The sequence below is a fragment of the Saccostrea cucullata genome, unplaced genomic scaffold, assembly GCF_032062105.1.
Source record: "Saccostrea cucullata isolate Sc308-1 unplaced genomic scaffold, CSIRO_AGI_Scuc_v1 ctg15832, whole genome shotgun sequence".
Taxonomy (NCBI): Eukaryota; Metazoa; Mollusca; class Bivalvia; order Ostreida; family Ostreidae; genus Saccostrea; species Saccostrea cuccullata.
In genome coordinates this window covers 26,406-38,090 of record NW_026929144.1, presented here as the reverse complement: position 1 = coordinate 38,090, position 11,685 = coordinate 26,406, and the positions used below count along the sequence as shown (strand labels likewise).

Here is an 11,685-nt window from a genome sequence, read left to right as displayed (position 1 = left end):
CTATGCATAAGAATGAATGGGCAAAGAGAGATAACTGCTGAGAATGTTACCATTGTAAACTGGGAAGGCTGTGCAATATTTGTCCTTTAATTAACTTTCCACATGAAGAAAATCCCAAGCATTATCTTTATCTGTCACATTGAGATTAATAACTGTACCGCCCCTGTCTGCAAATGAACTTTGTTTTGAAGTTAAGGGCAATTTTGAATGAAGTGTACATTCTCTGAATTATGGATTTGAAATAATGCTCATACTTTATTTTGGTTAAAATACTGGACACAAAAATTTATGATAATTTTATTGAATTCTAAAATCAAGATATATATTAAGATATCATTTATTATTATTACTATTTTATTTCTTTAATTATTTATTTATTTTATTTTTTTGCTGCCTTAATGTTGTTAATTTTAACAGGTAATCAGATAATAACTCCATTCTGTCAGAGTTTAAAAAAGTTCTTATGGTAAATTTAGAAGAAAAGGATAAGAGAGCAGTACAATTAATCCCTTGGGATTAATTATCTAGCCTGCTGCAGAAAATTTAGAGGCTTATCTTTATTTGCTCAGGAAGATTAAGGAACACCTTTGTCTGCAACTGATGTTTGTTTTGAAGTTGAGGTCAACTTTGGGTGATATTTGCATTCACTGAAGGCTTGCATTTTTTAAAACACCTGCTTAAATCTTTTTTAAATACACATTTAATTTAGTTTTTTTTAATAAGACATGAGGTTTTCCCTGTTTTATGTAAATACAAGGTTACTATTTACAGGTTTTTCGGACATTCAGGAATTATCTTGAAAATTTAAAAATACAGTTTTTACTTATAATCTTCATATATTTTTTAAAATAAAGTATAATCAACTAAAACTCTCATTCAATGAGCTGCATCTTTATATTTCTACCCCTCAGCGGGGCCCTTGCTGACTGGTCATTTTTCTAGTTGTTCTGACTTTTAACATAATAAAAAAAAAAAATTAAATCTTACAGAACAACATTCCTTTTAATTATTGTCAACAAAATATATCCCATGATTTATCCCCCCCCCCCCCCCCCCCCCCCCCCCCCCGCTTTAAAAAAAATTGTTTTATGAAAATCCATACAAATATCTATAAAAGTACTAAAACTCATTGTAAAATGTTCACTTTTAAAAATGGAGGTAGGTGGGAGAATAATACTGTCATTCGCAGTTCTTAGTTAAATGATGGCAACGTTGTTAACACTGAAAACATGAAGGGAAGCAGAGTTACTGAGCCTGTAATTTGACTTTCAGGTGTGATTGTGGGCCATTACCTACAGAGAGTGACCCCCAGCGTAGCTCTAGGAGCAGAATTAGTGTATCAGAGGGGACCCCGGGTTCCCGGAGGAGAAATCACCGTCATCTCATTAGCTTCCAAAATTACAGGTCAGAAATACTTGCAGAGTACTTAGGAGAAAGCTTTGTTCAATAAGGTTTATGTGTTCAATGAATGAAATATTATAGAATATGGTGAGTTTTACTCTGAACAGAATTTAAAAATACATGTCATTTAAAATTGTGCAGTCAATAGGGCTGTCACGGGTACCCGAAATGACCCGGAACCGCGGAACAATTCATTCGGTTCCGGTACGGTTCTGTTTTTCCGGAATTCGGTTCGGTTCCGATTTGTATAGTAGTGTAGGTTTTACTATAAAAATGGCATCAAAAACGAGACATTTCTTAATACATTGCAATTATAAGGTGATTTTAATAATATGGTACAATTGTTGTTTAGTCAGGAAGCTACTTTAAACTAGTTAAAATGTTGCTATTTCGAAGATTAAATGAAAATATTCTTTTTGTTGCTGAAAATAATACAAATCATTAGCTTTTATTCCATTAATTACCCGAACCGAAATACCCGAAACCGAACCTAAAAAAATCAGAACCGACCCGACCCGAAAAATTTTGGAACCGTGACAGCCCTAGCAGTCAATGTTTAATTCTTTCTTTGATTATTTTATACTTGCATATCACAGAGATTGCAAACAGCTTTACATACTGTGTATACTATAGAAGTTATAAACAGCTTTACATACTGTGTATACTACAGAAGTTATAAAAGTGCATGTTTATACTTTGTTTCAGGGGAAAATTGGCAATTCACAGCCAATGTGTGCCCATCAGCAGTAGCAGCACATTGTTGCTACTATCATAAAGTAAATGAACAATTGTCAATCGGAGCAGAGGTAGAGACAAGTCTCATGACGCGAGAAAGTGTAGGTAAAGGTTGTTACCAGCTAGAAATACCTAGTGGGAACGCTATGTTTAAAGGTGAGTCAAAAAGTTTCATTATCATAATTGATTTTGTATAAGAGTGCCACTTTGATATTTTCAATCTTTTTATCACCCCATTGGTGGCTAGGTCAGTTACAATACAAATACTTTAAATAAATTGTATTTGGTTTTATATTCCAGGTTCTTTTGATTCAAACTGGGTAGCAGAAGCTGTGTTAGAAAAGAAACTGATGCCCTTACCTTTTACCTTACAGCTTAGTGCTATGGCTAACTTTGCCAATGTTCAGAAGAGTTCATATAGGTTTGGAATAGGTTTAGTTCTTGGCTGAGAGTTTTAACAAAAGACATTGACTGTGATCTTTAGTTATGTTCACCTCATCATTTAAGGGAAGGTGAGCCTCTGCATTTACTGACTTGTGCCTGGAGGGAAAGACAAAGCATTTCTTCGGTGTTTTGAACACTTCTTCTTGACCTTTAGATAAGGGACATTACTCCGGGCAATCTGATTATTTTTACCTGTACAATAATTAATGATTAAAAGTGAGTGTCACTTATAAGCTGGCATTATGCTGTACTTAGAATGTGTGATAATATTAAACAGGTAGCTGTGTGTGGCATTTGTATCAAGCATATGACGTGTAGTAATATATGCAATGTAAAGCATTATGATAAAAAATATTTAATTTTCTTTCAAAATCATATTATTAAAGGGTATTTTGAACTACAGCCATGAATGTTTAGTAAGGCAATAAATCTTGTCCTTTGATTATTTCAAAGTTTAAAATTTTTATGTTCAATTTCAGGCATTTACCGATAATGACATGGCATGATTTAATAATTATCATTATTTAATAGAGGCATTGCTTTGATTACTTTATGCAGAATGAATGCATGGATTTAATTATTTGATAATACAACATGTTCATCATGATAATCAGTATTTTATTCTACTGATTACACTTTTAGCTGGAAAACAACGTGTTCAGAATGTTATTGGCATTGTTTAGTTTTATCAACACTGCCATCTGACTTTCATCACCATCTACATATTTGCTGATTATTCACTGTGTCATTAAAGAAATTTTAAACAAGCAATATGTTTTTGCTTGTTTGTGCACCATAGCGTTTAAAGTCATCTTTACAACCTTTATTTAAAGAAGATGAAAAACAAGATATGATTGTGAAACATTGTTGCCATTATTGAGCTCAAAAAAAGGATAAATTTTCTCATTCCAAAGTCAAATTTCAAAGTCATGGTCAAGAGATAAGAAATATGTATGATTGTATGTCAAAACATTTACCTTTAATTTGACTCTTTGACCTTAAGATTGGGGTTTGACCCACATTGGAAAAAAAATTATCCTTGACCATACCTTTTGAATGGTTTGTGCTTGGGCATTCATATTTCACTGGTATACTATTTCACTGGTATACTATAGTACCTCGGTACTCAATGAAAGAAGTATTTTCTCTGGTTGACAGCATTTTTGATCTCTTGACCTTGACATTGAAGTTTGGTTTGCAGTTGAAAAAAAGTGTTCTTTGCCAAAAGCTGCCATATGGGGGACAAGGTGGCATCTGTGTTTAGCAAACATGTTTTAATGCCCCCGTAATTAAAGATTCTGGGGTATATAGTTTGTACCCGGTCAGTCTGTCTCTTTATCTGTTTGTCCGTATTGGTCTAAAATTTTGACCTCATCTCAAATTTTAATGTTGGCTGTAACTTTCGCTCTAGAAAAAGGATTTCATATTTATGATATTTGACCTTATGAATACATGTATACTCGGTATCTTGAAGAGGTGCAATATTGACTGTTAACTTTTATTTATCTTTTCTTGAAAGAAGGACAGAGAAGACAATACAGACAACAAGACAGTGCATTAAGACAAGACAAGTATAATATGATAAAGCCGAAAATATAGGTTTTTCTTCTCATTTACTAAGACACAGAGTGCAGGTTCCATGAATACATATACAGTATATCATTAGTTGCATAAAGCAAAACTTAATATAATGGGATCACAGGCCTTTAAATCGCTTACAAAAAATTGAAGTGTTATTAAAAACACATCTTTTATACACCATTTTTAAAAGTAGGATTTAAGCGATCCAAAGGCCTGTACATTGGACCACACTTTAATCACATCTTTACTAGCACAATTATCGGCTAATTCTTTGATATGTTGTAAATTAAATTATAATTCTCATATTGTCATTCATTCATTTATTCTCTCAAAAAACCATATACATGATACAAGAGGTACATATATACATATTTACAATAATTATGGACGAGCAGAAATTACAGGAGGATAGACAGTGTCAATTTTTTTAAAAAATAAATATACACAATTTTCGTAAAAATGCTGGATCTGTACAGAATTTTATTATATTTGAATGTACATAGTATTTCTGCAACAAAAAATCTTTTCGGATACTATATAATACATTACATTCCAGTAAATAATGGAATTCGTCTCCTATCTGATTATTATTACATAAATTGCACACTCTTTCATTTAAAACTTATTCATATCATTTGACTACTAGTAAGTAATTAAGAAAAACCATAAGGTTAGTAAAATGGTATGCACATTTATAAAAGTTAACAAGTTTATGTGATTTTAATTTTCCTATTAGCAGACCTTGGACGAATATTATTATGATGCTTGGAATTTTCATTCTGTTTGTTATTAGTGTTATTCATGACAAGCTTTAGCTTAAGGACGTTCGATCCTGAGATTTTGAGCGTAATTTGGTCAGGTCCTTTATTTATAAAATTCTGCATCATTTTTAAGTTCTAACATTAAATCTGAATTCTACAGTGCATATTTAACTGTATACAATGAAAAAACGGCGATCAAATTCCATTCAAGTAGAATTAGGATAGGGACTATATTTTGTGGCGGAAGATTTTTTTTTTTTTTTTTTTTTTTTTTTTTTTTTTTTTTTAAGACTTTTCCATTTTGAACTTGGATTCCTATTTTTCCATCCTGATTGCACAAAAAGCTGTTTTTTTGCAATTAAATGTGTTATGCTGGTTCTGAAATATCTATTACATTATTTTTTCTGAAGTCTTACAACGAAGTGTGACAAATATAGAAAATATATTCTGAAAATCCGGGAAAAAATAAGCTAATTCTAACGTAAAATTGACACATTTTTTGTCATATCTTAAAATTTACATCATATACCCCGACTTTTGATGTTTTTTCTAAATATTCAAGATAAATTTGGCCTTTTTGCTTAAAATCAGAAAAAGTTAAAGACTTTAAAATAACTTTCTTGCTTTTTAAATTTTCAATGCCAGAAAAATCACTTTTTATTAGTGCAGAAAGGTCAAATAATTGATTATGTGAAGCAATTTTAAACTTTTTCTTAGTCACAATTTTTAAGTGTCTTTTTTAAACAAACTTAGAGTTCTTTTTGTTTCATGCTTTAATTGGATAAAAATATCGAAGGGAAAACGTCAAAAATATAATTTTTAAGACACAAATTTCAGTGCAAAAAGGTCATATTAAATGTACTGTAGCGCCAAAAGAAGCGTATTGACCCCCATTTTTTGATTTGAATCTTAATAAAGCTATGTATGTAGAAACTAAAAATATGCTTGGCAAAAAAAGTTTAAGACTTTAAATATTAGGATCGAACATCGTTAAATGAAACACTCTCAAACGCCGTGCCACTTTAGTACAGAGTATCATTACCCAGTAGTCCTCATACTCTCCTCTTCCATATCCTATCCTTCTCTCTAGTCCATCTTCAGTGTATCTATCCTGCCTGGGGTATGACTTTGTGTGAAACTGCTGCATCCTGTATGGACCTCCTCTACTGTATCCTGACAGATCCTCACTGTATCTACTTCCTGGGTATCTCTGATGGTACATCACATTCCTTGGATCTGTGTAGGGAAGGTAATATGCACTATTTTGATTTCTATAATGGTGCTGATTTGTAGGAAAGTAGTGCTCTCGGTGATTGATCTGGGATCTTGGAGATTTAACTCCAGTGGGCATCCTACCCCCATACAAAATATCATACTGTGGATGGTTTTGATACGAGTCAGTACCTCCTTGTATTTTCCTTCCAGAATTTTCATGACGTCTCATTTTTTGTAACTGTTCATAGTTTGAATTCAGATCTTTATTTTTCTCATTTTTAATACGTAACTTGCGAGTCCCATTTTTTGGTTCATCTCCCTTTGATGTCCCAGTCCTTTGCCGGCAGAAAAACACAACAATCACAATAATCACCATCAGCAAAGTACCCCCAACAGCAGACACAGTACTGATAATGATGATCATTTCCTCAGACAATCCTGAAGGTGAAGTAGTTACTGGGGCTTCTGAGGTTTCTAACTGTGTCATTGTACCAGCTGAATTTGTACTTATAGAGGGAGAGCTATCTTCTAGCGTATCAGATAAAGGAACTTGAGTTTGTGCAGTTGATAATGGTTGGAACATTTTAGTTGGAGTTTCTGAAATGACTTTTGTGCCACTCGTTGATACTACTGATCCAGTTGTTGTAGAACCTATATGAAGTAATGATAGATAAAGAAGAATATACTTTGATCAAAGAATTTCTTCTAAGTTTATTGCATTCAATAAAATCGTCGAGGGGGACCTTAAACAAAAACAATACAAACAATCAGAAATATTATTCTTTACTTTATTTAATTACCATGCTTTTGTTTTAATTAAAAAACGGATATTGAAATTTTTTAAAATCTCTGACAAATATCCAATAGTTTACTATAAAATCCCTTTCTTATTACACATTTTTTAAAACAAAAATCTTCATAAATTCGTCACGTGTAGTTCAACATTTAAATTCACTTTATTTGCGGGACATTGCATTAACCAACTTGAAAGTAAGACGATGTTTTATTAAAATAAGACAAAGTAAATTTATCTTTTACTCTCAATACGGAAAGATGATTATAAATGTAATTGTGAAATCATATGACAGCTCATGGCGAAGGTTTTAGTTTTTAAAGTCAATTGCATGTCAGAGGTCAAAATCATAAATCATAAATGTTGATACCTAAAGACAGGTCTTTGAAACATGAAAGCCTTAGAAAAAAAATCATTTAAAATATTATTGCCAAGGTTAAATTTTTTCAAAAGTAAGTCAAACTCCAAGCTCAGGGACAAAGGGTAAAAGTTATTGGTACCCATGGGACGGTCTTGTTGCCCCAACACCAACTGTTCAACGATTATGGCCAAGATTTAAGTTTTTAAGAAGCAGGTCAAACTCCAAGATCAAGGTCAAAGAGCAAACTTGTTGGTACTCAAGGCAAGATTTTGTCACTTGGAATACACGATTGATTTTTTTTGGGTGAATATGTACTATGAAAGTTTGAACTTCAACCGTTTAAAAATTATGCCAAAGATCAATGTGTTTTTTAAACCCCAAAATTCAAAGGTTCAAACGTTTGTACAAATGGTAAAGTCTTATGACGAAAAATACACATGCGAAGGATGAAAATCCTAGCAGCAACCGTTCAAAAGTTATGGCCAAGGTTAAAGTTTTTGTAAAAATTTGCAAAAGTTAATCAAGGTTAAGAGAACAAATACGTTGGAAGTACAACAAAGGTCCTGTCACAAGGAAAACAAAATTGAAATATGAAAGCCATAGCACTGCTTAAGTTTTTGCTGACAAACAGACAAAAGAACTGACAAAAAAAAGTTAAGGGCTACTTGATATCGCGATTACGAAACTTAGCAGAACTCTTTTGCGAAGGAGGTAGGAATCGTCTATTGGGTGGGGGCATGTGCTATTCAATACAATGCAAGATCGATCATTGTAGCATTTATAAGGACAGATAAGTAAAAAATCCTGGTGGAATACCTCGCTAAACAATCGCTGAACCAGCCTAATATATTTTTGAGAGGAGCCAATCCTAAATTGTCACATTTTTAACGATATTTTTAATTAAGCGGACTCTTCTCGTTAAATTTTCATTGAAAATCGTCACATTTTTAAGCAAATAAAATATTCTAATCTTTCCTTATTTGACAATCTACTATTTGGAGTTCAATATCTGGCAAAACATCGTGATTTTGGCATTAAATTGTTCGAATCATTCGATTGTCACTACTGTAAACAATGTCATTTGCCCCCAGAAATTTAGACTTTTCTCGACCCCCCCGCAAAAGAGCGGTAGTAAGTTAGATAACTGCGAGGTACTCATTGGTAGTCGCGATATAACGTATTAACTTGCTATATATAGGTTTTCTTGCATTCACTGTAAAAACTGTATATTTATTCCGCACAAAAAAGTGCGCTGTTTCTCGATTTATTTCTTCAATTTGTTAAACTGTCATCTCAAAATATTACTAACCGTGTGTTCCTAACATATTCTTTCACTGTTTCCACAACAATTCGTTCCTTTTAATTGTTGTTTATAGCCCTCCTAGCCCTGAAATTAAGATAATCGAAAAATCGCATATTTATACTGCCAATTTGGTTTACAAGATAATTCGGTCCAATGCACTTCGTGCAAATGTCAACTGCGAGAGTACCTCATAAAGGTTTAGGATTTTTTTTTAAATCGACCTTTTTTTCGAGATTGGGGTAAGAATTTGGAAGAATTCATCCAGAAGTAAGCCCAACTTTTTGTGCGCAATAAATATACAGTTTTTACAATAGGTGGCACTGTAGCTCTCCAGTCTATCAAAATATTTTTTTTCGGAGAGCTACAGATCTGCAGCTATCTGTCAGTATGTCCGTCCGTCACAAAAACTTTAACCTTGCCCATAACTTTTGATTTAGTGTACCTATGACTTTCATATTTCACATGTGTATTCCTTGTGACAAGACCTTTCTTTGGGTACCACCAAACTTGACCTGTTGATCTTGATCATGGAGTTTGACCAACTTTTACACAAAAATTCGAAACTTTTACGTTGGCCATATCTTTTGAATGGTAGAAACTAAAACTTTCATATTTCACAAATTTATTTTTTGTAGCAAGGCCTTTCGTTGAATATCTTTTGACGTTGAAGATTTCGAACTTATAAAAAACTTTAACCTTGGCCATAACTTTTGAATGGTAAGGGCTAGGACTTTTATACTTCACATGTGTAATCCTTGTGAGAGGACCTTTTATTGGATACCAACAACTTTGACCTTTTGACCTTGGAGATTTCCGTACTTATGAAAAACTTTAACCTTGACCATAACTTTTGAATGGTAAGGGCTACGGCTTATACTTCAAATATGTCATCCTTTTGAAAAGACCTTTCGTTGGATACCAAGAACTTTGACCTTGACCTTGAAGTTTGACTTACCTTTCAAAAAATTATCCTTGACCATAACTTTTGAACAGATGGTGCTAGGGATTTTATATTTCATAATCGTATTTCTTGTGAGAAAACCCTGCTTTGGGTAATAAAATATTTCATTTGCATTTCGGAAAAGTCGAATCTTCGTTATGTTGCCATACGGGGTCATCAAAGTTTCACAAACATATCTTGTTCCTTATATTGAGAAGAGATAGGGATTTCATATTTAACATGTGCAATACCTGTGACAAGATATTTCCGAGCATTTTATGATTTCTTACCCCTTGACCGTGACCTTCACGATTGACCTTATTTTAAAAAAAATCAACTTCAGTGATCATTTCTTAATAAATGACATATGATAGGGTGTTCATATTAGACACAATACGTCATAAAAATAACATCTCACCCACAAAGACACCGAAAGCGGGGGACCACAATTCTTTGAATTTGCTTGTTAGTCCTATATTTTATTTTGATGCAATCAGTGTTAGATAACACAGAAAAAAGTTTAATTTTTAACCGATCGAAATCCTTCACGTGGCCATTTGTCCCTTTCCTAATCCACAAATTTTCCTATCAATTTTTTTTTATAGTTTATTCTTAAGATACCTGAAATGCAAACCAGAAATAGATCTAAATAAAAACACATTATTCAATTTCAGCGCGATAGACTGTCGAATTAGAAAATATTGTTAAACCAGCTTACCGTATACCAAAAACAATATGACAAAGTAGTAAAATGAAGCTGGAAAATAGCGCAAAGGCATTGTGCTCTCTCTCTCTTGTAGGAGGACAATATACTAAGTTAAAAATCAATTCGTTATCTCTGTTACCTCATGAAAAATACCTGATAGGTATTATGTAAAAGAGACCTCTCAACGAAGATAAGTATGCACATATTTTCAAAATTTAAATATCTTCATTGCACCTGTATATTTATCCCTCTATTAAGTCTCAAGACCACAATATGATTTAATAGTATCTTGCGATTTGTACACGCAACAGTTTTTTTATACCCCCCGCTTGAAAAGTGGGAGGGTATATAGTAATCGGGATTTCCGTCCGTCTGTACGTCCGTCCGTTACGCTTTATCTCTTATCCGCAACCCCTCTTATACTACTGAGTGAAATTTAATGAAACTTTCACAGAATCTCTATTTAACATATTGCCATTGTGCACCCCCTATTTTACTTTTTTATTCGACACGTATTTTAAGGTTTCCCATAGCAAAACATGGACATTGCCATTATATGTTTACCTATGACGTCACATATAGAAGCTTCTGGATAACATTTGATAGGACGAGTTATTCTTCTTTACATTACCGTAAAACAATATATAGCAACACATGGACATTATGGGAGGCGAGGGGTATCATTTAGTGAGCTCATTGCTCACAGTACCTCTAGTTTATCTATTTGAATTAAGTAAAAACTAGAGGTACTGTGAGCGATGAGCTCACTAAATGATACCCCCCGCCTCCCACATGGTTATAACTGGTGAAAAAGTCCATGTTTTCCTGTGGCAGGGAAACCCAAAATATGTGTCGGATCAAAAAGTAAAATAAGAGGTGCACAATGGCAATATGTAATAAAGATTCTGTGAAAGTTTCATCAAATTTCATTCAGCGGTATGAGAGGAGTTGCGGATAAGAGATGGGTACCCCAAAGCGTAACAGACGGACGGACAGACAGACGGACGTACAGACGGACGGACGGACGGACGGACGGACGGAATTAACGATTACTATATACCCTCCCGCTTTTCAAGCGGGGGTATAACAAGATGTGTTTGTGAAACACTGATGCCCCCGTATACCAACATAGAGAAGATTAAACTTTTCTTAAATGCAAATAAAATATACCAGTACCCAAAGTAGGGTATTCCCACAAGAAATACGATTGTGAAATATGAAAGCCTTAGCACTACCTGTTGAAAAGTTATGGCCATGGATAAGTTTTTGAAAGGTAGGTCAAACTCCAGAGTCAAGGTCAAAGGGTCACAGTTGTTGGTTTCTTAAGAAAGGACTTGTCACAAGAATTACATATGTGAAGTATTTCAAAGCCCTAGCCCTATCCATTCAAAAGTATTAACCAAGCTAGGTTAAAGTTTTTAAAAAGTAGGTCAAACGCCAAGGCT

The 11,685-nt window shown here is 33.5% G+C and overlaps 1 protein-coding gene across 1 annotated transcript; it reads left to right on the top strand.

Annotated features, from left to right (window-relative positions):
* Positions 1-1,272: 1,272 nt before the first annotated feature.
* On the top strand, positions 1,273-3,351 carry LOC134279901 (mitochondrial import receptor subunit TOM40 homolog 1-like; the record flags this gene model as incomplete). Its single annotated transcript, XM_062762319.1, has 3 exons — positions 1,273-1,404; positions 2,107-2,292; positions 2,437-3,351. Coding segments are annotated over 3 exons (467 nt in total), but the record flags the coding sequence as incomplete, so codon positions are not given.
* Positions 3,352-11,685: the final 8,334 nt, after the last annotated feature.